Source organism: Camelina sativa, chromosome 12 (genome assembly GCF_030686135.1).
Source record: "Camelina sativa cultivar CO46 ecotype springtype chromosome 12, ASM3068613v1".
Lineage (NCBI taxonomy): Eukaryota > Viridiplantae > Streptophyta > Magnoliopsida > Brassicales > Brassicaceae > Camelina > Camelina sativa.
In genome coordinates, this window is record NC_141891.1 from 9309364 (window position 1) to 9334703 (window position 25340).

The following is a 25340-nucleotide window of genomic DNA, read 5'->3' on the forward strand; positions in this document are numbered from 1 at the left end:
TTTAATGTTGTAGTATTAAATTTTATAAAAAAATTGGCATAAACACTAAATCAATGGAAATTTTATTTCATTAAAGTATAAACATTAAAGAATATGCTCTTAGAATTTATTTCATCATTTTGAATTCAATGCTGTATCCTGTAAATATCAGCATGTATCGTTCATTCGTTTGTTTATTATTTTATTTCTAACTAAAACAATTAAATCATGCAATAACTCTCAATGAAATTGATATATGACTTGTTAATTGCATATAATGTGTAAATAAACTATTTATGTTTTGGCTTCATACACACATTTATGCGACACTAAAGTCCGATTGAACAAGAAACCACGTAGAACGTCGTTGTTTACCAATATTTCAATGGTATTTGTATAATTGTATCCAGAGTTGTTGACAATATGATTCAAAATCTGGATGAAGAGTTGACACACAAAGAAAAAATAAAAATGAAACGTTGTTGTTAGTTGTAACGTGCAAGTGGTAGACGAAAAGCCTTGACGTAGATAAATCGTTGCATGGATTAATTATCCATTAGAAATGGAATATATATGGTAGGTCTTCTTCATTAACAACATTATGAAATTAAATATATAGATAAATGCATATTATTTTGTATGCCGAACCTTGCAAAGTTGTACTACAATAAACAAATTGTTTTTTTGATAATTTATTTGTTAATTTGCCTACTAACGGTCGGGTCAATTCAAATAGATATCACACGTCCTGAATAATGGCACGATGATATTAAAAACTATAATTTTTCGTTCGGTGATTTTACTTTATTTAAGCTGTACTTGCTAATGTGCATTCACCATTCGAATGATCTTAACTTAATTTAGACTAACTTAGCGCATTAATAACGAAGGTGGAAATAAAAATAATATACTATAGGCTTCGTTATTTTTGTCATTCAAGTGCCAAAAGTACATTACGTTTGTTCGTAAATACCATAAACAACCATGATATGGGTCAACCTTGCTCATATTTTATAAGCTTCCTCTTGTGATTAGCCATTGTAAAGATTCTAAATGGTCGTAATTAAAATATGGGTCTTTCACATATCTTGTAATTAGTCTGGATTTTGCAACAAAATCATCTAGATCAGTAAACAAATTTATTATATAAAATAATTCAAAATTTGATGCGTAATTTAGTACTAGTGTCTAGTCGTGTTCACGACCAATGCTTTTGTGGCGGTCAACGATTGAAGACGTAGACCTTCCCATGAAAGCATGTTTAATTATCTGTTGTTCCAAAGCAATAATTTAGATCTAAAATTAAATAAACACTAAAATATGTGTAGCATATATCCATGCATGTAACAATGTAATCAAGGAAGATTTATGAAATTTTTGTACATTTTAAAGTATTGTGGAAATATGACTTTTTCAAGAGTTTTAACTAATTCTACCTAACTCAAAGATTAGATAAGCTTAAGATGGCCGGGTTTAAATAATTAAGAAAGAAATCGTTAATATATATACATGATAAGAAGACAATGTCTTGTGTTTGACACCAAAGGGTTTTTATGGGGTTGAGTAAACAAAACAACTCTCAATGATATGTGTTGTTTTTATGGTACACCGAATGATGTTCGATGTTTCTGTGGTTGCTTCCAAAGGTCAGTCCAAAAGACAGTTTTGTTTGTACATGGCTCACTCCCCCACGTGTCCTCACGTGATTTCAATGCACGGTCCTGATGGCTGGCCTCATCACTCCCTTTTCACACGTTTCATCCTCGGCTCCTATATTAACCGCGTCTCCAACACTCGAAACTGTTTTTTTTTTTAATCTTTTACTTTTGAGGGATACTATTTAACCTTTTTGGCAGAGAATGGTCTAATTCTGAGCTCAAGTACTGGATGAATGAATTATGCACACATTTTAATTCCAAAAATTTATGACAACTTTTTATATATAGAGAAAGTGCTAAGTAATATGCATGAAAATCGAAGTGTCACATTACGGACACGAGCAATTATTAAAGTTAAATGTATGCAGTGCAGAAGAATACAAAGAAAGCGTCCAATATGTACATGTACTACAACATGATTGACTTTTTGGTAATGATATAGTATATATTAAAAAAATGAATATGTAATCCAATTTTACTACAATTAAATTACATGTGTAGTACCACGGATTAGTATTGCATAAAGTAAAACAAAGGTGTGAACTAAAAACCTTTTTCTAAGTGTTTTGGTGGCTGCTCAGAGAAGAGTTCAGAAACATTTACCATCCTCTCATTATTCGTCCACAGTCCACACTCCACACCCCATTTCATATATGATTGTGATATCTGTTATTAATAATTTAGAGTTTGTTTTTATTTTCTTTCAAAGAGATGCAAGGTTGCTTCATGTTTCAATATTTCAAACACATTTGATTGGATTGGATGGTTTTGGTTTTAATTGTTTCGTTTGTTTTGTTGTTGACAATTTCAGTACCTTTGTTTGCTCACCACCAATATTGTTTTTGTCACTGTCATCAACAACAGTGAAATGAATAAACCTTTATATCGTATAAATTTATCTATATAGGCTCAAACATTTCTTGACGAGTAATTCCTAACTCGATCAATTTCAGTTTCAACACAATTTTAATTAACCCAAAAAAAAAAAATAGTACATAACTATATAGTAGAGTGCGTTGTTGCATAATGAACTAATAGTAGAACGTACGCAAGCAAAAATAGTACTATAGTTTATATATTGGGGGGGGGGGGGGGGGGGGGGGTAATAGTTTGAAGTACCACGTCCATATACACGATATGTCGATATCTCATATGGAACATGTGAATTTGCAGCAAAACAGTTTTGTACATACAATCGATATGATTGTCCACACCACAGTATCCACAGTTTAACTATGTCTACAGTTACAACTACGAAGTTTCATTACCTATACCATGATTAATTTTATAGACCATAGCAAGTTAAACTAGTGTTTTTCTCGTTGGCCGATGCTCGAACTCGAAACCTTTCCAACTCTCTTCCTTTATAGTACACTGGTTGAATTCATAATCTTACATCAAATTTTGTTCTCGTTAAAATTTTTTTAAAAAAGTAAATTAAAATGTATATAGTGCATGTCAGCATATGCATATCATTGGAACATGGTAATGGGTTGGTCCAAAATCAAATAAATAGAAAAAATGACATTTAACGACCGACAATTTATATATAGAGGGTGGGAGAAGAATTAAATACAGAGCCTATCTAGTTTAGCTCTCTTCCATTTAAATAACAACACTCCATGTCGACAAAGTGCACGTTATGCTCCAAAGTCCAATCACAAAGATTAATTAACTAGTTAAATCTTCCTAAGAAACCATTAATAAAGTGAATTTAAACTAAACTTGTTATCATTGTTTTTCATTTTCTGACTATCACTTCACTTTAATAATGCATTGACAGTATTGTCTCCTCCTGTTTGAATTCAAAAGTTGTCTTTATAACCCTTTTGAGAATAAAAGTTACAGATCTTTTTACATTATTTTCTTGAGTCTCTGTGCCCTACACAGAGAGCCAAGCCGGTCATAACCAGAACTAAACCATCTGTTTTTGCAGAGTTGAAATGATTTAGAAGATTTGTTATACATTTTATTTCATAGACCGAGTATCAGTACAATAGAGACAATGAACTGTAGAAACCACTGTAGTAAAGGTCCACTGAACATCTATTTGCTTTTCAAGAACTACTTTCTCCTGATTGCGAATCGGTAAGCTTAGTGCTGAAATCCCAAACTTTCTTGGCCAGTTCTGAATCTTTGGCAAGTGGTAATGGTTTAGCAATGTTGCTATCTGCGAAGTATTCCCCTGTAACCCCTGCAACCTGAGGATTCAATGCCACATAGCAAGTTGTTGCTGCCCCCTACAAAGTCAAATATTCAACATAATTAGATAAACCAGACAACCAACAAACCAAGACAACCCCTAAAGCTACACTGGTATATAATTAATCAGCACCCATTCTCTCCCGGAGAAACTTTGTGACCGGTTTGTAACTGATCCTTTGGTTATCAGTGTGAGGTTTAGAGATTAGAAGCATACCTGTGGAACAGTCTTGAGCATATATTTAGCCACTGCACCAACAGCTCCTGCATCAAGCCAGTGACAAAGAGGATCAAAAGAATATCAGAGTATATATGTGCGTTAGTTTATGAGTGTGTAACCTTATCAAGAAAGGATTGATGTGAGTGAAATCAGAGAAAAAAAAAAGTTACCAGCCAAATAGCTGTTGAAGTAGCGCCCGAGATTCGTCATAATGGCTCCTGGATGAACTGAATTTGCTGTTATATTGTCTCCATCTTCCTGTTTTTATTCACACCAGATTTCAATCAAGATAACAATTGAAACATAGATTCTTGATTCAATTGCTTTGGTTACCTTCAGTTGCTTTGCAAGCTCATTGGCATGTAAAACATTGCAGAGTTTAGATTGTCCATACGCTCGCATACTACTGTAACTGCAGTAGAGACCAAACCAAGGAAGAATGTTAGAGATTTTGAAGAAAAAGACAGGATCAAAGGAATATTGTTTGGTTCACAATTTAGTACCTTGACTTGTCGTTGATCTTATCAAAGCTGACTCCTCCTGGGTACGAGAACCTATGAGCTTCTGATGATAGGTTAACAATCCTTCCTTCTCGTTTGCTTTCACGTGATGTGTTCTTCATTGTATCTAGCAGAAGCTTGGTCAGCAGAAAATGACCTGAAAATAAATTGGATCACAACATCCATGGCACTGATTAAAAGAGTGTAACTTAAGTTTAGGAAAAGTCCATAACGTTGGTTTGATCATCTTAACTCACCCAAATGGTTGGTTGCGAACTGCAGCTCGATGTTGTCTTTAGAGAGCATAAAGGGACATGCCATAATCCCCGCGTTGTTACTTACAAAAATTTGAGACAATTCAAAACATTATAACCATCAGATAATCCCAAATCTGTTATACATTAACCAATGGTATTTCAATAGCTTCTTACATCAAGAGGTTGAGTGGAAGACCAGCAGATTTGTACTCAGATGCAAATTTCCTGACAGAGTCCATTGAGCTGAGATCTAACTCCATGACATCGAGTTTAGCACCAGGGACTTGACTGACAATATCTTCCTTAACTTTAGCACCAGAGCCAGTGTTCCTCACTGCCATAACCACATGCACACCACGCAGTGCAAGAACACGTGCGGTTTCTACACCTATACCACTCGATGCTCCTGAAAACAATGTAACACAAACTTGAGGAACAATAAAAATCAATGCAGGCTAGACCACTTTCTTAAGTTTGTATCAACCAATGATAGACTGATACAAAACATTTGGATACCTCTATTACACCAATTCAAGATAAAACTACAGTACTCAATATACCAAATAATGAAGCAAGACTTCACATCCAGGACAAAAATTGACTCCATGGATGCTATTCCAAACTTCAACAGCCTATAACTGAACTGTTCAATTCAAGGATTCCATTGTTCTTGAGTGAAACCCTTTTTAATTATGATAAAAATACTAAGTAAAATAATCTTCCTGGCCAGAAAGTGTATAGATTAGTGATATATAACACAAACTACAATCAGCTGAAACAGAGACGAGTACAGAGCACATGTAATTTACGGATCTGAAGTAATCTTCCCTTTTTAGGCAAATGGTCCCAAACATGTTGTACACTGAATTCACCAAACAAAGAAACAATCCAATTTCAATAAAAAGCTCTAGAGATAAAGTTTGTGAGCAAAAAGATTGTTACTTTAATTGACAAAACAAAACAGACAGCTTTCGAAACAACAAACAACAGTGAAGACCTCCATATTTATTAGGGTTGACCAATTAAAGTCAAAATCTCTTGTCTTACAGGTGAAATCAAGTCAGAGATGACCCAAAATCAGGAAATTTTTAGAAAAGTCTAAAACTTTAAACAAACCCAAGTCGAGATAGAGCTAAGAAAGTTATGATAAGAGAAGAGGAGAAGAAACCTGTGACTATAGCAGTGAGACCAGTCCCATCAACTCCATGTGTGACTTCTTCTGCAGTGGAACGAGACGAGAATCCAGATGCTCCTTTCGATCCAAAAAACCACATCTTTTTTGTTTTTCCTTTCTGGAGAAGATGATGAGGGAGAAAGAAAGAAGAAAAGATTACACTGTGAGAGTTGTTTAGCGTTTGTCTTCTTCTTGAGTGCTTTAAAATTCTTATTTTAAAACTTTAATCAATGTGACCGAAATGTGATTACTTTAAAAGAAAAAAAAATAAAGTGATGAGGAGACAATCCCCAGTCGTGGTGGAGATTGGATCTGCAAAAGTCAAAAGTTAGCTTTTAAGAACTTTTGTGACTAATATGCCTCCGATGATACAAGACGTTATGGGAGCTTTGTAGCGAACACCACCAAGATGACTAGGCTTAAACAGAACCATCTTGACGTGAAACAAAAAAAATTGAACTGAGTGAAATAGGAGAGGCCGCGCGAACGCAGGCCTCCACAACAAATAATGACGCAGGCTCTTCCTCTTGGGAAGACCTTAAGCTAAAGTACCCTTCCTTAAAGTGCAATGGAAGTCACTTAGCTTAGGCCACACACCTTCATGATCGTGCGTTGACCCCGTCCAGGTAAGTACTTTTTACGGATCGACCTTCGCGTTGTTTTATACTACAAAACACATGTCTCCCATTGTGAAACTTCTCGATGTGGGATAAGTACAAAGGGTGTCATGGTTTGATATTTAGTTTAACCTTAGTTTATTTCTTGATGGGCCTTAATGACTGTATTCTGGCCCATATTAACCCCACTTAACCTAGTTTTTTTTTTTTTTTTTTTTTAACCTAGTTTTAAGTTGTATAGTCTTGGCTCTTAAACTATTCAGACTCGTTGAGAGTTAGTTAGCCATAAAAATATAGAATGGACTGAACTCTAACCATACTCACGAACAAAAACTGATATTGGGATTGCCAAAACATTTTTTTGAACTGTTCAATATATTTTTCTGAAAAAAACACCACATTTGATTTATCTGTTGTAAACGAACAATTGACCAGAAACATGTAGATCAATACATATCTTCTTTCGTTAACGACCCAATAAATATTTGCAATTAAATACTGTAGTTTTCATTATAGTTAAGTTATAAAATGAAGAATTCCTAAAAATACCACAATTTAAGGTTTTTTCCAAAAGTACCACACTTATTTTTTTTTCAAAAAATACTAGGTTTGGAACGGATTGACAAATGTAGATTTAAGACATAGTTTTGAAGGGTAGGATTTAGTTTTTATGATATAGAGATTAGTGTTTAATATAAAAAATTATTTCAATTTTGTGGCATTTTTGGAGAAAAATACATTTTAGTGGTATTTTTTGGAAATAAATTAAAAATGATATTTTTTGAAAAAAAAATCATTTTATTGGTATTCAACTATTCATGAGAATTGACCTTCTAAAATATAATAATATGTATGTAAGTGTGTATATAAATATCTATATATGTTTAGAGCAAATGATACATCCCCTGATTAAATTCTTCAAGTTTGAATCTTCTTTGCTGATGTTGTGTTTCCCCACGACCAAGTTTAACCGGAAGAACTGATCAGAGCAGCAACGGGGCCAATAAAGGCGGCATTGATGTAAGTTGTGGGTTCTGCGTGAGAATAATCTGATCTTTTGTCGCTATACTGGTCGGATGAATTCGGACCGCCCACAATCGCGCCGGTATGCTCATTCGTGTTTGGTGTATCAGAATTGTAGTATGAAAACCCTCCATTGCAGTCGATCTTCTCCGGTTTAGATATTGTTGATGGTAATGATGAGCCTCTATGATGAGGTTGTGTAGGATACTTTGACCCAAACCCGACCATGTAAGACATTGAAATTGGATTGTTTCCAAGGATATAATCCACCTGAATATTAAACCGGTTGGTTATTAAGAAAATGGAAATGGTGTATAGAACCGGACTAGGTGGGGATTAATCTATTTACCTGTGATTTGGCGAAATCTTGAATTTGAGATGAGGTGAACTGGGTTGAACCGCACTGAATTGAGCCGACCTGTGCTTTGGATAGAGTTTTTGCGTAGTTGAACAAAACCGTTGTAGCTGTTGTGACATATTGTAAGTTGCTACTGTCTCTAATGTACAAAATGCCACCTGAACAAACAAAAACGTACAAAGAAATGTTAGTACCATAAAACCAACATGAAAGAACAAATAAACCGGTTATTTAGCTAGTTAGTGAAAAGTACCAGGAGTTGGTTTAATTTGTTGAGAGCTACTTCCGGGCATCAATGCGCAGACGAACGATTCAACATCGGTCTTAAATTTAGCCAAGTCATTTGCCCCGTTGTAAAACTCCTTAAAACAAAGAAACAACAAGAAAATTTAGAGATCAACTTCGTTAGTGTTATAGAATTTAGCAAAGTCAGTTATATAATAGTTACTATATACTAACCGAAGCGAGTAAAGCCTGAGCGCCGGCGAATTTGTTGTCCCAAGTGAATTCATTGACAGCTTGGCTCCAATCTTGATTGGTTATAAGATAATCTTTGTAACTCTGCTCTCCTGTTGCTTTGTATAGCCATGCCGCAGCCCATAATAATTCATCCTTTTTTGTTACCCCAAAATGTTTTGAAACAATAAGTGTCTTATGTAGTAACATACTGTATATGAAAATATCAATAGTTTTCATTCGGTCTGTCTGATTACCTGGTAGCCTGAGTATGAGCAGTAGAAGGGGCAAGATGCTTGGTAAGAACCTCTGTACTTATCAGCAAATTCAAACAGCTGCAAAAAAACAAGAAAGAAGTAGAAATAAGATGGATAATGAATCATGATTGAATGTAATGATCACGTGTATAAGCTATTTTTTAGGGAGACTTAATGTGCATTACTTACGGTTTTCGCATGGTCTAATAGCGTGGATGAATAAGTAGAATCGACCGATTTGAAAACAATTGAGGCGGCAGCAAGAGCGGCTGCGGCTTCACCGGCAGCTTCGGAACCCGGGGAAGAGGAAGAGATACTGTAGAGAGTTCTTGGTGTGTCCATATCTTCTGGCCTCTCCCAACAACTATGATCTGAATTCCCATCTCCTACCTTTTAATTATATCCATTATAAAACAAAACCAAAAATGTTATTCGAGTTTTGATTGTGAATTTGTTGGATAATAGTGAGGTATATAGTATATATGATAAGAAATGTAGCATGAAATGAAATATAACTTGGATTTCTCTATAATGTGTAACATGTCGGCTTAGTTAATATATAATGAGTAAAACTTGGTTTACCTGTGTATATAGCATGGTGGGCGACGTGTGAGCGCGGATGATAAAATCGGTTCCCCATTGGATAGCAGACCGGAGATAATCGAGCTGGTTAACGGAAGAAATCTCATTTTGGTATTCAATAGCAGCCCAACTCAACAAAGTTGTGGTAAATGACATTGGCCACACAAATTTTACATTGTCACCAGCATCGTAATATCCTCCAATCAGATTCACCTGGAAATTATAAAAACACACGAAAATTTGTTAAGTGATAGCATTATTAATGCAAAATTATAGATGTATAATGAGGTTCTATATATTTCTGAAGACATATATACAAATAGAGATGTTTATGGTTAGAGCCGGTTTACATTAGCTGATGAACCGTCGGAGAGGGCAGAATCGCCTCGCCAAGTAGCCCGTTGGTTAGTCGGGAGTTTACCGGATCGTTGGCCTTCAAAGAACAAGATAGACTTGTTTAGTGCATCTCCATAGTCAAGTGCTTCCAAGCTTTCGAAAGCCAAGAACATCCCAACTAACATTATCACCAAGAGCTTCCCCATTATTTAATGTTTCTCTTTTGAAATGGCTTTCTAGTGTATCTTGATTTTGCTTGAAATGTGGTTCATGGGTGTATTTATACGTTTCACGTAATTTTAGGGTAAATTGGCTGCACTGTTAAGATGTTAACTCTAACAATAATTAAGTTTCTATGATTACGGAATCACAATCAATATTACGGTTTCATCATATAGCAAGTTGTAGTTATTGACATATCAAATCGTATCATTTTTTCTAACCACCATACCAATTTTTTTCTCTTCTTTCTGTGAAGGTTTAGAATTTGTTATTTAATGTAAGGCTTTTTGGCTTGTTTAGCACAACAAAACGGTATCGTATTAAATGTCTTTCTTTTTTGTTTCTTTTTTGTATATATAATATAATATATGTAAACAATATATATGTAAAACCTATATTTGTATATATTTCAAGCCATAAATATGGAAGTTAATAAATGTTATCTTGTGAAAAAAAGATTGATCTAGAAAAAAAAAAAAAAAGCAATCTTGTGATTCTTATCTAAATTCTAAAAGTGTGAAAACACAAACTGTCATTTTTCGCATGAGAATATTGATTGACTGCGACTCTATTATGGAGCTGCCGTGCCGTAGAAATGGCTATAAAATATTTCAGTACCCATTCTTCAGACGTCAATCTAAGATTTTGCCGTTAGTGTGTCATAAACTTATTTCAGTTATATTAGTTTATTACATTATAATAATTTTGTTAGTTGTTCCTGCGAACATATTGCACAAATTTCTTGCGTGTTCAGTGTTCATCACAAATTTATAGGGTTTGGGATGAAATAAAAAAAGGAACTCCCCACAAGGGATGGGCACAGGATATATATGGCGAAGCATGTGACAAAGTTAAATTTATGTCCACCATTTTCATTCCGCCTAACGCAAATTCGTGTACGTTCCCGTGATGTTTTGTTGCCTAAAGCAGCTGCCCTGCACCTCCACATTAATAATGCGTTTATGTGGGAGAAGCGCTTATGATTTATCTTTACCCTAGTTACATGCTTTGATGGGCCTCCTCCATGACTATAAATGGGCCGAAGAGATATTTTTATGTCCTATACTCGATCCCAAATAGAACCTAAAATGCTAAATAAAATAAATGATTTAAATCTTATTTCAATTTCCTCTCTTCAACAACAACCAAAAAAAGATAGCAATTTCATTATCAAAACTATAGGCTCTATACAAAAATAATATTTATAGATTAATTAGAGGCCAAGAGCTAAACCGCAAAATTCGAAAACCATTACATTAATATTATCCACTAATACCGGTCTCTTCCATGCCACCATCTCGACCTACATTTCCCAAAAAAAATGATAAAAACAAAAAAATAGCATTAGAAATGAAAAACCAACTATCATATATACTTAGAAAACATTCACTAATATAAAAATCTCACCAAGACTGTTCCCATCCGGGTCGTGATTTCGACATGTCGTAACGTCCGTAAGGGAAGCCGTAATGTTGAGGGCGCCTGGCGTTTTTGAACGCGCAGCAGCCAATGCAGTAAACAGCGATGAGAAAAACAACAACAATGACGTTCACTAGTGAGAGTTTGTGCCAATCGCGTTGTACGGTCTCTAACACGCCAGCTCTGCACGAGTCACAGTCATAGCAGAGCACCGTCGGGGCGTTGTTCCACTTATAACAATCCGGGTCTTGTTGTATCGGCGTGTCCGTGTTGTAAACGCACGACGTTGGTGGTTTGCAGCATCCAGACTATTTCCATATATCATAAATTCATAATATTTCAATAAATCTACTTTATATATATTAGCACTATATAACTAAGTTTTATGCTACTCTAGAATAAAACAGAGTAGAGCATGATATTATTATAACAAGTACCTGAAGAGGAGATAAGTCCTTTTGGAGATAATCAAGAGGAGTCCAAAGAGCGAGCTTGGTACAAGTGACTGAGCCCAAGAGACAAGTCTTTATAGTAACCCAATAGTTAGTATCTATCACCCTAGTCTTAAGCCAAGGGTGATATGATTCAAGCTTAAACTCTTTATAAATCCTACCATCCACACCCACACCACCACCATGGCTAGTCACTATAAATCCAAACAGGGTCAAACCCATGAGCGCGACTATGATGAAGACCATGAAGAAGAGGTACACCCACAAAACCCAAGCCACGTCACAACATGCACCGACCAGACCAGCTATTGATAAGACCAAGATAGCTAGGCCTAATATCAAGAGTGGCTTCTGAAGAAAATGCTCGCATGTTGTCTTGCTCCTACCCATCCATAGAGCTGATCCTAATAGAACTATGGAGGAAATTAGTGTTAGGATGTTTAAGAACCCTAACACTGTATTGCTCATTCTGCTCATTTTTCTTGTCACTCTTTTTTTTTTGTTACTAGATGATGATTCTTTGAATCTTTTTTTTTTGTGTGTGTGTAAACTAAATATTCTTGCTGGCCTTGTCTCTCTCTATATATATCTTAATCACATATGATTCAGCTACTTTATAGTATACTTGAGAATATTATACATTAAAAACAATGTTGTTGATATACATTCACACGTTTGATTGCAATTCAAATCTTAGAGAAAACAAAAGAAAAAGAAATGAAATTATTCTCTTATCTTTTTATCTAATTTCCTGGTGTGCTTGCTACTTTTTATGTGATAATGTATGCGTCTTCACTTGCTTTAGTTTCATCACTTTTGAATTTTGTTGAGTGGCTTCACCTTTTTTCTTTTATATTTATTTATTATTTCATCGTTTTGGATCTTTGAAACTTTGTATCATATCAATACAAAACGTTGGTTGAGAGTCTTTTTCGTGAAATGTGGGCTTTATGTTTTTGGTTGGAACTTGGCGATTAAGAAACCTCTTTTATTTGGTACTAATATCGATAAAGACGACTCCATACTTCACAAAGTGGGATGATCATAAGCCAAAACTTCTTAACCATTAAGTAACTTTTTCCTCTCCAATTCCTTTTACATTACTTTTTGCTCTTGGATTATAATCTTAGGCTTAATATATGTGGCCACAATCATTAAGAAACTTTGAACGATTTAGATAAAACTCTTGACACAATATTATATATTTTTCAAAAAAAAAAAAATTATATATTTTTATCAACTACAATTACATCATCATCGTTTAACATTCATTGGTTTCAGAGTTTTCTTTTTGTGTTACAAGATATTGCTAATCAACTTTTGTTTTTCTTGTCACAATCGACCTTTTTGTTTTTCTTGATCCACTAGATCACTTTTGTTAATTTTTCTTGATTTCAATGGTTATACTAGAAAGTGTAAGATTCTCCAATAAAAGCAATAAACAACTGAACTGTGAACTCTCACACTTTCTAGGCCCATTACTGTCTTTACTCTACAGCACAGTTTTGCCTACCATGCGATACCAGTCGCTTCATTAAACATGTGAACGATGTTACTAGTCTACTAGACCTTGGTTCTTTGATTCTGTTAGGGGAAGGAACCCTACCATGGGGAACAGAACCTAACATGCAAATTACTAGATAATGGCGTGAGAACATACAACACTTTTTACAGTTGTGGTTCACTGGTTCTCATGTCTGATATAGAAACAATTTACTATTGACATTGACAGTATTAGTTACTCTGTGTCCAGTTCAGTGATATATATACAAACGATTCTGAGCTTAAACTTGTACTCTAAGAAGGCTATCAAGATAAAATTCCATTGACATGATTATTTACACATACAATACAATGTAACAAGATAGATAATAATTTATACATACAATGTTACAACATCAAACTCCAGTGATAGAATCACATACAAGAGACATAAGAAGAAACATGTGGAATGCACATAGAATGAAAAATTGATATATTCTTAGAGTAATTAATTATGAACAGAGATTATGTGGGAAGCTTTATGTCTTGGACTTGAAAGGAATAGCTCTGATGACTATCTGATGGTACAGAGCAGCAAGAGCAGCACCAATGAATGGACCAACCCAGAAGATCCACTGCAGACATAGAAACCAGAATAAACAACAGATCAAAGAGCTTTTTTTTCAGTTTCCCCCATCTAAACACTTGATGTGTATTCATACTTATCAGTTAACACAACCGTTGATGTGAGAAAAGAGGAACTTACATGGTCATCCCAAGCATGATCTTTGTTGTAGATGATGGCAGCTCCAAGACTCCTGGCCGGGTTAATGCCAGTTCCAGTGATTGGGATGGTAGCTAAGTGCACCAAGAAGACAGCAAAACCAATTGGAAGCGGAGCCAAGATCTGCAAAATGTTCGAAAACCGAAAAAAACACATAAGGTCTATGCCCAGATTACGAACTCAACCCAATGAGGATAAGAGAATTAGCAACATACAGGTACATGAGAGTCTCTGGCACTTCTCTTAGCATCAGTAGCTGAGAAAACAGTGTAAACCAGAACAAAAGTTCCAACAATCTCTGCACCAAGACCTGAACCTTTTGTGTAACCATGAGCCACCACATTAGCTCCACCGCCATTAGCCTGGTACGGCCCTGATTGAAACCCTTTAACCACACCAGCACCACAGATAGCTCCAAGGCACTGCATTACTATGTAGTACAGAGCTCTTGTCAAAGATAGCTTCCTCGCCAAGAACAAACCAAAAGTCACCGCCGGATTAATATGTCCTCCTGCTCACATCACCAAACCAATTTCACCACTCACACAAGTCAGAATCAGATTATGTTCTTGCCACAAAAGAAACCAAAACTGAAATTACTCAAAAAGTTTCAAACTTTAAGGGAGACATGACTTAAAGTCTCAATCTTTACTGAGGAAACGACTCAAAGTTTCAAACTTTCATCTATATAACCACGAAATTAGCAAATTTCTCACAACCAATTAGCCCTAATTTCAGATACCTTCAGTCTAAATTCGAAAACTTTCAACCAAATTCAGAACAAGAACAGAGCTTGAACCTGAGATTCCAGCAGTACAGTAAACGAGAGCAAAGATCATGCCACCAAAAGCCCAAGCGATGCCTTGGATTCCCACAGAGGCACACATATTGGGAGCTCTCTTGACGCCCATCACTGTCAAAACGGTGACGTACAGGAAAAGAAAAGTGGCTATGAACTCAGCTATGCCGGCTCTGTAGAAAGACCAAGATTTGAGCTCGCCGGGTTCGAATAACGGCGCCGGAGGTGGTTCTTTGTAGTCCTTGCTCTCCGTCTGCGCCGCCGTGCCGATCGGTTGCTTCTCCGGGAACTTGTTGGCTCCGACATTCACGTCTTCTTCTTTGCCTTCCATGTTTCTCTCTCACTCTCTATCTCCAATTTGAGTTTTTTTTTTTTTTTTTTTCAATTTGTAAATTTGGTGACCGATGTGTGACTTTATAGTTTGTTTGTTTGTTTTTTTTTTTTGGAGAAAATAGTTTTTAGTTTTGAATATACTTTTATTTTTTTTTATTTTTTTTTTGGTCAAAAAAAAAATACTTTTATTTATTTTTATTTGCTAGCCAATTATTTGCTAATTTCGACAAATATTTATATTTGTTATTTATGCAAATTTCTAAATTAATCTGAAATGTTTAGATAATTAATTATATACTTGGGATGTTAATTGCAGATGTTCATAAGAGTCACTCTCAATTTTGTTTAGATGGTTTGCAATTTTTTTTTTTTTTTTTTAGTCGGTTGAGCTAATCATCAATTTTTTTTTTTTGATAAACCTACAATTTTCATGTGGGACTTTAGAATAGTTTAATTGTTCTTAACGGTTATTTATTAATTAGTTAGGCTTTGAGCTTAATAATTAAGACTGACATGATTAGAAAATAAGAATTAGGGGTAGGTAGTTGAAATGGACTGGACAACTAGGAGCGAAAACGATATGATGCATATCAGAATAAGATGGACATAAGATTAAGCAACTTCTATATACAAAATATGTTACAGCTCAAATGATGTGGACAATTCCAACATTAATGTTTCGATCAATTATGTGAAGGATATTATAGAGGGCACACCTCACATCGAGAATGTTGATGCTTTATCTACCGATGTCTCATCACATACGTATTGTGTTTTTCCATGATGTTGTTAATTAAGGCCTTCTTTTGACTTTTTTTTTTTTGTTTCTTATAAATCTTTCTTTTGAGGTACTTGAATCAGCATAATGAAAGTGAATGTGATCTTCAACTACTCTCAGATCTCAACTGAATATAAGATGGTTCTTTCTAAACATCTCCGCAGACTAGATACGACAGTTCGTATTCTGTTATTACGACTGTTTATAGAATTAATTCATGGTTCGTTTAAGTTATTTGTGATCACTACTACTGTTTTGGTTTTTTTTATATTAGGCTTTGACCCACTGAGCATGCAATCTTTTATTTTTTCTTATGCAGTTAGATGGATTACACTTTATTAAAACGAAAGACAAAAAGCTTCTTTTAAAAAAATCTCACTTTAGCATCCACATATGGGTAATAGAGATAGAGCCAGAGACACTTTATCCATTACTATGTATAGGTTCTTTGTTGGTTATTAATGGTCTCAGATTTATGTGACACAATATTAATCATAGTTGCTTTTGCTTCATTCTTCTTCTGATAAATATAGTTTCAGATCCTTTGATTCATCATGATGTATACTAATAAACTTATCTTGCTAGTTTTGTCAACAATAGCTCTCATTTTTGTTGGAGAGAGTCACAAAACAGTACATTCGAAAAAGGAGAAACAAGAAATGGAGAAGCTGCTCAACCATATCAATAAACCTGCAATCAAAAGCTTTCAAGTAAATTTAGCCATTTCATTTTGTAAATTTTCGATATTTTTCTTTTAAATCATTACTAAAAAGTGTTGAATGTTGAACTTTATATATGGTGTCGTTTTAGAAGTGCAACTATATATCCAACTTACATTTCTTTTCAGAACATATCAAGTTTTTCTTACTTCTCTTTCCAACAGACTGGACATGGTTATATATTGGACTGCGTTGACATTCAAAAACAGCTAGCTTTTGATCATCCTATGCTCAAGAACCACTCTATTAAGGTTTAACCTACGAAACACAAATACATCTCTATAAAACTCTTATATTTTTTTGATAAATTGAAATATTATATGCAGTTAAATCCCACAACTATACCTAAATGGACCACATATAACATCACTTCTCATAAATCTAGTTCTTTGCCATTTCCACAAGATGGCATAAGTTGTCCAAATGGGACAGTCATTGTCAAACGGATTACCCTTGAAGATCTTATACATGTGCTCAACGTTTGAAATCCTTGGGATTCAACTATCCAAGACAAGTTTCTCCAAAGGAAAATAAAATTGATCTAACCGGTCATCATGTAAGAATCATTTTTTTTGGTTATACATACGTACGTAGTTGAATTGAGATCCCATCTTAACTTGTGCACAATGCTTATAATTTTTTGATTATCTATTTATTTTTCTCTTTCGTTTTTAGTTTGCCACAATTAGTTACAAAGATTACAATTATGGAGCAAAAGGAACCATTAACATATGGAATCCATACGTCTCACCTTATCAATTTAGTCTTGCAGCTATGACTATTGCAGGCAACAAACGGTTACAAAGCATCTCTGCTGGATGGATTGTAAGTCTAGACCCTAATTTTCATTATCTTACAAAATAAAAATTCGGCAACAAAACGTTCGACGACCAATCTCTGTTTAGGTGTATCCAGGGCTACATCAGAACCAAAGTTCCTTATTCACTTACTGGACTGTAAGTTAATCAAAACATCTTAATGTTCTGACTAGGTTTAGGAAAATATAAGGCTTAGCTTCACTATTATTTAAATATTTGATTCAAGCAGGCCGATGGAAATAATAAGACTCGTTGCTACAATGCACTATGTCCTGGGTTTGTACATGTGAGCACTAAATATGCAATTGGAGCCCTTGCCCAACCAGTTTCGATTTATGATGGTCAACAATATCATCTAGAAATCAGCTTATATCAGGTGTATAAAATTGTTTTCTTCAAACTTATAGAAAAGTCGAAGGTTATGTTATCAACTATATTGCTTTTTGATTTAACTAGGATCATGTTACAGGAGACCGGTGGTTTTTGCTACATGACGAGCCAATTGGATACTGGCCAAGATCATTGTTCAACCGTAAAGGTTTAGCTGATGGAGCGAGTGCGGTGATTTGGGGAGGAGAAGTTTATAGTTCGGTGCAAGATAAGAGCCCAAGCATGGGAAGTGGACATTTCCCACAAAGGGTTTCAAGAATGCAGCCTATGTGAATGGTATGAAAGTAATCACTGATGTAACAAAAGTAGTTTCGAGTCCTATAGCGTCAGCTTTAAAGACATACGCAAACAGTCCAAACTGTTATAACGTGAGGAAGATATTAGGTCTTGGTGAATATTGGCCAAGAGCTATTTTATTTGGCGGACCGGGAGGATGCACATTTTAGTTTCCTTGTATTTTAAGAACTTTATAGATTTTGGTATAATATTTGTCCTCTGTTTATTTTTATAATTAGTATAGATATTGTAAACCTATGTTTAATCTGATAAATATATTTTTAACATTCAGTTTTCTAGGAAAAAACGTTTGGTAGATATCTTCATATTAAGATAAAGTTTTGTCTTCTTTTTTAAATAAACAAATTGAATAGATCTTCAGATTTTATTTTTCCTAATTGTTAATTTTAGTTTAAGTTCAGCATTATTATTTTTATAGTGAAGGCGGCCCTTGTTTAGGGTTAGGATTTTGCTTAATCTCCTTTACCACTCTATATATAAATAGAGAGCTATACACATATTAGGTCTTGTACGATTTTTTAATTGTTCCATCGGTTTCCATCACGTCAATCGCTGTCAGAGCCACGCTATGCTCTTCACTTGCGTAGAAGAATTTGTGCGGCTCTGATACCAATTGATGCAATTGAAACATTGATATTGCGTGATTCCTTGTTTCTTTTTACCTTGTTGTTAACGCTTCTTTGTCTCATGTCTCGACCGTCTCAAGAAGACGACACGATTTAGCTATAAAGCATGAGATTTTTTAAGGAGACCAGTTGATGGGTTTATGAGTAGTAAAGATATATGTTTATGATCTTTGCACATTAACTCTCTCTTGTTTTTACCGTCTGAGATGTAAAAAAAAATATAGATCTTCTGAACTTGAAGTTTTTTTTATTTCCACATCCTTTTTCTTATCTTAGATTGATAGATACAAATAAAACTAATTGTGTTAAGATCTTTGCCTTGTAATTTTCTGTAACCTTTAAATAACTACTTAAGCCCAAGATATCAAATACTATTCATTAATTTGATTTTACGGTAACGTATTGGCCACTTGTCTTTTCAACCAAATTGAATGAATGAGTTGAATGTGTGTTTCAATTCTAGACATTCAGAAAGTCATCATTTGACTAGGTAATATGCGCGGGTTGTTATATTAGTTATGTTAATTCATTTTAGATTATTATAATCATAAAATTATGAAAAATTTCTGAGAATATTTTCTTAATAAAGTTTTTTAATGCTTTCTGAAGAGTTGTATTGAAAAAGATGTATTTTTGAAATTTTTCATAAAAATACATATATAACAAACAAATTTCCTAGATGTCAATAATAAACTTTATTTATTCAAATCATACAGTATCAAAATATAACAGCTATTTAAAAAATATTGTTAATGATAAAATTAGAAATTTACTATGATATTCAAAATTTACTTAAAACATTTAATAATTAAATTACATAATTATTTTTTAAAGTATCAATTAAATATATTCCTATAAAATTATATGAAATGCAATAAAAAATCCCAAAGATTAATTTAATTTTTAATCTCTTTTATATTCACCTTAATTTAAGCTATATTGCTAGGTTAAATTCTAATGATTTCTTCTTTGTAGTAAAATTTTGGAAATAGAATATCAAATTTTTTTTATATAGAAAATCATTAAATTACAAAATTTTGAATTAAATAAACATTATAATGATCTTTATATAAGTATATTTTGGGTCACAAAAATTAAATATAATGATGAGTATACCAAAAAATGTACTACAAATTTTTTTGGAGGCAAGAGATAGTTAAAAAATTTGATTTAATAATTCTATTATAATAGTTTATTTTGTTAAAATATTGCATACTTTAAGAAAAAAAATATATATATATACATGAATGAAGATGATTTCTTTAGATTGATTTCCTCATTGGGCTTTGATCGAAATTAGTGTTGTTGAATCTGCATCGATAAATTTTTTACAGCCACCAAAATTTTATTATATATGTAATTGAAAATAATAAGAAGACAAAGAAGAAAGGAAGAAAAACATAAAAACAAAGAAATAAAATTGAACAAAATATAAGATAAATCTAACAAAATATATAATCACACTCTTACCATGAGTTTTGAACCCATGCAAGAACATAAAAAAACAAAGAAAATATTTAGAATGTGAGATATGGTGGATGATGATATGAGAATAGTTATTTATTTGATTTCAAGGGATGAAAGTTAAATTTATAAAATTATTTAAATAGAAGAGTTAATCATAATTTATAGTGTGTTTGAATGAAAATGAATGAAAAATATAGTCAATTCATAATTTATGTAATTCCAGTTACAATTTAGTAGTAAAATGTGGATTTAAAGTATAGATTAATGTACATTATTATATTTTTATTGAATTAAAAATAAAATATGATTTTTTTAGAAATTAAATGCTAAATGAACCAATAAGAAGAGAGTGAAACTTTATATATATATATATATATATATATATATACAATGTAAGATATACATATCATACAAACTTTTAAACTAAAATTTAGAATTACGTGTTTACAGTGATATTTGAATTAATTTTTTTAACCCATACAACAACAATAACAAAAAAGCACAAAAAAAAATTGAGATATAGTGGAAAAGGATGAGAGAATGAAAGAATGAGTATTTATATGATGAGAAATGATTAAAAATTATATTTAAAAAATGAGAGTTACAATTCTAATTTATTATTTGTTTTAATACAATTGAGTGGAGAAATATAGTTAATGCATAATTTATATGATTTTAGTTTATATTAATATGTGAATTAAATGTCAAGATTAAATGTTTTTTTAATATGTGATTTAATATCAATAAATATTTTAATTTGTTTTTATTTAAGGAAAATGAATACTAAGGGGCTCAAAATTTTAACTTACACATGATTTGGTTGTTTTGTTGATATAAACTCAACAATCACACATAATTTTCAAATTGAAAATATTATTTTTGAAGTGACAAACTAAATTAGTTTTCTTATAAAATTTTATGAACTTCAATCCAAATATTTTTTAAAACCCCAAGGAGAACTTCTATCTTTTTGGTTTTGTTTTTTGTTTTTCACTCATCAATTTAATTTATAGTGCTAGATTTCATACTAATGGTTTCATCTTTGGAGGATTTTATTAAATGGTATTAAATTATATTGTTTTCTATATTTTATTTCCAGTTAAATATAATTTATTTTTGGGATAATTTTTTCATTTTTCTTACATCACAAAGACCAATTTTTTTTTAATGAAGTTCTTTTTGTTTGCAAAAACCTCAAATTTTAAATAGAATAAATATTATATTCATCTTTACATATTTATCTCTTGGATCACAAAACAAAATAGAGTTTATAGACTTTAAACCAAATAGACTATATAAATGGATAATTTTATTGATCTTTAAATATAATTTATTTATTTTTACAAATTATTAAAAATGATACATGAATATGTGAGATAATTAGAGTACATAATAGAGAATTAGAGATGAATCATTTCAACTTCATGACTTATTGTGTGGTGAATATTGTAGAAGAGTATGAAAAATAATAACTTATTAGATGTTAATCTAATATAGACAATTGAGATAAACCTTTAAAAACATTAAAGTAAACAATGTAAGATATACATATCATACAAACTCAATGATATTTGAATTGAATTGTTTAACTCATACAACAACAATAACAAAAAAACACAAAAAAATAAAAAGAGTTATAGTGGAAAAACATGAGAGAATGAAAGAATGAGAGACTAAAAGAATAAGATAATGAGTATTTATAGGAAGAGAAGTGATGGAAAATTACATTAAGAGGAGGGTATTGGTTTAGGATTTAGAAAGAATTTTAATGATTTTGTGTTTTTTAAAATCTTGCTGATTTATTATTTGTTTAAATACAATTGAGTGGAGAAATAAAGTTAATGCAAAATTTATATGATTTCAGTTTTGTATGAAAATGTGAGTTAAATGTGAAGATTAAATGTGTTTTAATTTGTGATTTAATATAAATATTTTTTTTTTGTTAATTTTGAGAAATAAAGTTAATGCATAATTGATATGATTTTGGTTTTGTATGAAAATGTGAGTTAAATGTGAAGTTAAATGTGTTTTAATTTGTGATTTAATGTAAATTTTTTTTTGTTAAAGATGAATTGCCAAGTGGACCAATAAAGAGAGAGTGAAACCTTACTTTCATATATATGATTTTTCCAACCAGTATTTATTGTTTTCCATTGAACAAAATGAATGAGATAAAACTTAAATCTGTTTTTTCTTTAATTATATTTCTTTTATTTACAGGTTTTAATTAATATTTTTGTCTTAAAAAATATAGTATGAGTTAAAAAATATGTTTAATTATTTTAATTATATGAGTTTAGAAAATAAGAATTAATCATATATTTGTAGTATCAATATTTTTAAATCTTAAATCTAAATTATAAGTTTTAATTTCTTATTATATAAACCTTAGTTCTCAAAGTTAGTAACTCACCAGATCGTGACACGTGTCAGTTTTAACGATCAGAGATCAAAGTTAAAAATTCATCAGATCATGACATGTGTCAATTTTAACGATTAAATATCAAATCAGATCATGACACGTGTTAGTTTTACCAATTAAATATCAAACCAGATCGTGACACATGTCAATTTTAACGATTAAATATCAAACCAGATCGTGACACCTGTCAGTTTTAACGATCAGAGATCAATTTTGTAGATCTATTGCGTGGGTCTTTGATTTGTGCGGATTTTTCAATGGAAGCTATCAGATGCAATGAAATGAAATCGAAGTATATAATGCCTGCTATTTTAATCGAGGATGGAGACACTGATGGAAGTTCTAAAAGTGATTCTACAGTTAGTAGCATTATAAGTTTGGAAGATAAGTCGGTGGTTGATGTTTCTGGTCAAAATTTAGAGTTTTCTTTTCTAAATAATGTTGATGATTCCGATATTGAAACAAGACCTGCTTGATCGAGTATTTGAGAAGCGGTTTCAAATTTGGGAAGTTGGAACGGTATACCATTTTAAAATTGGTTTTTAACCGGATTTATGTGGTTTTCTATCGGATTAGGTTTGTAAACCGTTTAAACCAGGTATATGGAGAAATATATGAGAACTTTTGATTCGGTAAAAATAAGTTGAGAATTTATGATTCGAAAATATTTGAGACGAGGTTGATATGTCTGTATTTTGCATTTCCTTAGCTTGTATTTGTCATGCATTTAGCTAGGACAACTAGTTGTTTTGCATCATTTTAGAACCTCTTTCGTACATTTTGCATGTTTAGGAAGTTTTTGCATCATCCTTGCATACATTGCGCATTTCGGAGTTTTTCAGATGTCTAGGAGATGTTGGAAGCACAGAGGGTCGAGCGCTCCTCACTTCCACAATCGAACGCTCCTCACTTCCACAATCGAGCGCTCCTCACTTCCACAATCGAGCCACGCTCCTCACTTCCACAATCGAGCGCTCCTCACTTCCACAATCGAGCGCTCCTTACTTCTACAATCGAGCCGCGCTCCTCACTTACACAATCGAGCGCTCCTCACTTCCACAATCGAGCCACGCTCCTCACTTCCACAATTGAGCGCTCCTCACTTCTACAATCGAGCCGCGCTCCTCACTTCCACAATCGAGCGCTCCTCACTTCCACAATCGAGCCACCCTCCTCACTTCCACAATCGAGCCATCACTCGAGCCACCGATATAGGGATTGGGCTTTTGACGTCTTCATCAAAGTTGTAGAGAATTGAGTCATCTTTCCAATGCCGTTTATTTCAAGCCAATCGGAGGTGTGGTTCAAGAGTTATCATTGTTTTAGTGGATGCGTATACACCCAGATCGAGCCACTTTCACCGACCATGCTCGAGCCATTTTCATTCACATCACTGGAGCCACTCCTACTCACTCCACTCGACCTCACTCCACTCGACCTCACTCTAGGGAGAGACGACACGCGACTGGACCGCACATGTCAGGAAGACGTTCCGTCTTACGCGCTTCAGGAGATTCCCAAACCGACGCTTCACCTTGTCGTTTTAAGTTTTAGGGATTTACATGTTTTTACTATAAATACATTTTGTTAAGTCTGGACGGAGGACATCTTAGTTTTTATCTCGTTTTGTTTTCTAAGGTTGACCTAGCCACCAAAAACGTATTCCGATCTTGTAATCCAGATAGCTTTGATTTTATTGAGTTTTTGCATTGGATTTCTTCTACAAAGTTGTTCCTCTCATTTTCACCTATCTAAGAATGCTTGTTTCAATGTTTTCTGAGTTTGTATTGTTGATGATGACTTTCGGATCTGAGTAGTGTGTTAGTTCTTGAGGATGGGATAGATTAGGTGGAGGATCTTAGGATGTAGAGTGTTTAAGCTTTGATTGTATGATTCCCTTCTGGACTAGAGTTAGAATTACTAGTTTCTCTCTGATCAATTGGAACTAGGTTCGAGACATTTCCGCACCCAAAAGGTGTTTGATGAAATGTCTGACCAACTAGTGCCAGAGACTTACGTTCCTAGCCTAAGAGATTAGTTGTCTAGGATGTTTGTTGACGTGAATGAACTTGTTTGTCATGCCTGCTCGACCACGTTTCTCTAGCGAGAGCTAGGTATGGAAGTGGTTGAGTCTGAGCAGCTTTTGCCAAGAGATTGGATTAGCTAAGTTGTGATGTTCATTGTTTAGGGATACTTTGCTTGTGGTATGTTAAACACTCCTTAGACTATGATACTCCACTAACATCAATTACTCCATCCTTAGGACTTCTTTCTTTCTGATTTTTATTACATTCCTGGAACTGTTTCGTTTGTTCATGCTTAGAATCGTTTGCGTTTTTATTCACTTTCGCTTCTTGTCATGCATTCTTGTTTCTAGTTCTGTGACTCATTTCTGTTTCGCATTTTGATCATTCTAGGACTGTTAGATAAAAACACTCTTTGAATTGGCTTAACTTGTGACTTCTTGATTGCATCTTGAGTGATAGTAAACTTTCCCAACTGGATTGACACCTTAAGTATTACAACGCATAAGGTTAATTGAGACCTACTAGGAGACACAAAAAATCCTAGTATCATAGGTTATAACTTTAAGTTGTTTTGGTACAATTGGATACTTCTGAAGAGTAAATAGGTCGTTGATCCTTAACGTGATTATGACATATGTCATGTTTATTATTGTATATAAAGTTTCTATTTTGTATATCTGAATTAT

The 25340-nt window shown here is 33.3% G+C and overlaps 4 protein-coding genes, 1 non-coding gene and 1 pseudogene across 7 annotated transcripts; 1 reads left to right on the plus strand and 5 right to left on the minus strand.

Annotated features, from left to right (window-relative positions):
- Positions 1–3435: 3435 nt before the first annotated feature.
- On the minus strand, positions 3436–6459 carry LOC104731136 (short-chain dehydrogenase TIC 32, chloroplastic). Of its 2 annotated transcripts, none has more exons than XM_010450411.3 (8): positions 5985–6459; positions 4991–5222; positions 4817–4896; positions 4563–4716; positions 4393–4471; positions 4230–4317; positions 4057–4103; positions 3436–3877 (listed from the first exon to the last, which is right to left on the minus strand). In XM_010450411.3, exons 1-8 carry the CDS (start codon positions 6088–6090, stop codon positions 3695–3697), a joined length of 969 nt encoding a protein of 322 aa, XP_010448713.1. In that variant the 5' UTR covers positions 6091–6459; the 3' UTR covers positions 3436–3694. The 2 variants fall into 2 exon arrangements, with proteins under 2 accessions (XP_010448713.1, XP_087335434.1); XM_087479308.1 differs by having other exon boundaries at positions 4991–5678; positions 5985–6313.
- Positions 6460–6462: 3 nt separating this feature from the next.
- On the minus strand, positions 6463–6624 carry LOC147930318 (U1 spliceosomal RNA). The gene has a single exon (XR_015575799.1). It is a non-coding gene; the product is annotated as a U1 spliceosomal RNA (small nuclear RNA).
- Positions 6625–7384: 760 nt separating this feature from the next.
- LOC104731137 (endoglucanase 20-like) lies at positions 7385–9912 on the minus strand. Its single transcript, XM_010450412.3, has 8 exons — positions 9634–9912; positions 9284–9496; positions 8891–9091; positions 8702–8779; positions 8448–8600; positions 8242–8350; positions 7980–8146; positions 7385–7900 (listed from the first exon to the last, which is right to left on the minus strand). Exons 1-8 carry the CDS (start codon positions 9823–9825, stop codon positions 7574–7576), a joined length of 1440 nt encoding a protein of 479 aa, XP_010448714.3. The 5' UTR covers positions 9826–9912; the 3' UTR covers positions 7385–7573.
- A 1025-nt stretch (positions 9913–10937) lies between these two features.
- On the minus strand, positions 10938–12407 carry LOC104731138 (tetraspanin-5-like). The gene is made up of 3 exons (XM_010450413.3): positions 11698–12407; positions 11249–11568; positions 10938–11144 (listed from the first exon to the last, which is right to left on the minus strand). The coding sequence occupies exons 1-3, from the start codon at positions 12187–12189 to the stop codon at positions 11111–11113; spliced, it is 846 nt and encodes a 281-aa protein (XP_010448715.2). The 5' UTR covers positions 12190–12407; the 3' UTR covers positions 10938–11110.
- A 1109-nt stretch (positions 12408–13516) lies between these two features.
- Positions 13517–15544, minus strand: LOC104731139 (putative aquaporin PIP1-5). The gene is made up of 4 exons (XM_010450414.3): positions 14778–15544; positions 14194–14489; positions 13961–14101; positions 13517–13829 (listed from the first exon to the last, which is right to left on the minus strand). The coding sequence occupies exons 1-4, from the start codon at positions 15106–15108 to the stop codon at positions 13734–13736; spliced, it is 864 nt and encodes a 287-aa protein (XP_010448716.1). The 5' UTR covers positions 15109–15544; the 3' UTR covers positions 13517–13733.
- A 755-nt stretch (positions 15545–16299) lies between these two features.
- On the plus strand, positions 16300–18378 carry LOC104731140 (protein neprosin-like; annotated as a pseudogene). The gene is made up of 7 exons (XR_015575064.1): positions 16300–16598; positions 16772–16858; positions 16934–17163; positions 17283–17432; positions 17513–17563; positions 17655–17801; positions 17882–18378. The product of XR_015575064.1 is annotated as a protein neprosin-like (transcript).
- Positions 18379–25340: the final 6962 nt, after the last annotated feature.

Bases quoted from the DNA above. Each gene is read 5' to 3' on its own strand.
- LOC104731137 (XM_010450412.3), bottom strand. From the start codon at position 9,825: ATGGGGAAGCTCTTGGTGATAATGTTAGTTGGGATGTTCTTGGCTTTC. The intron at 8,780-8,890 runs GTAAGTAATGCA...GTTTTTTTGCAG, and splicing joins TATTAGACCATGCGAAAACC to CTGTTTGAATTTGCTGATAA. The intron at 8,351-8,447 runs GTTAGTATATAG...CTTTGTTTTAAG, and splicing joins CTCAGGCTTTACTCGCTTCG to GAGTTTTACAACGGGGCAAA.
- LOC104731136 (XM_010450411.3), bottom strand. From the start codon at position 6,090: ATGTGGTTTTTTGGATCGAAAGGAGCATCTGGATTCTCGTCTCGTTCC. The intron at 4,897-4,990 runs GTAAGAAGCTAT...AATTTTTGTAAG, and splicing joins CTTCCACTCAACCTCTTGAT to TAACAACGCGGGGATTATGG. The intron at 4,717-4,816 runs GTGAGTTAAGAT...ATTTATTTTCAG, and splicing joins GTTCGCAACCAACCATTTGG to GTCATTTTCTGCTGACCAAG.
- LOC104731138 (XM_010450413.3), bottom strand. From the start codon at position 12,189: ATGAGCAGAATGAGCAATACAGTGTTAGGGTTCTTAAACATCCTAACA. The intron at 11,569-11,697 runs GTACTTGTTATA...ATATGGAAATAG, and splicing joins AGGACTTATCTCCTCTTCAG to TCTGGATGCTGCAAACCACC. The intron at 11,145-11,248 runs GTGAGATTTTTA...TGGGAAATGTAG, and splicing joins CCCGGATGGGAACAGTCTTG to GTCGAGATGGTGGCATGGAA.
- LOC104731139 (XM_010450414.3), bottom strand. From the start codon at position 15,108: ATGGAAGGCAAAGAAGAAGACGTGAATGTCGGAGCCAACAAGTTCCCG. The intron at 14,490-14,777 runs GTTCAAGCTCTG...TGATGTGAGCAG, and splicing joins CTGTACTGCTGGAATCTCAG to GAGGACATATTAATCCGGCG. The intron at 13,830-13,960 runs GTAAGTTCCTCT...CTATGTCTGCAG, and splicing joins ATCATGCTTGGGATGACCAT to TGGATCTTCTGGGTTGGTCC.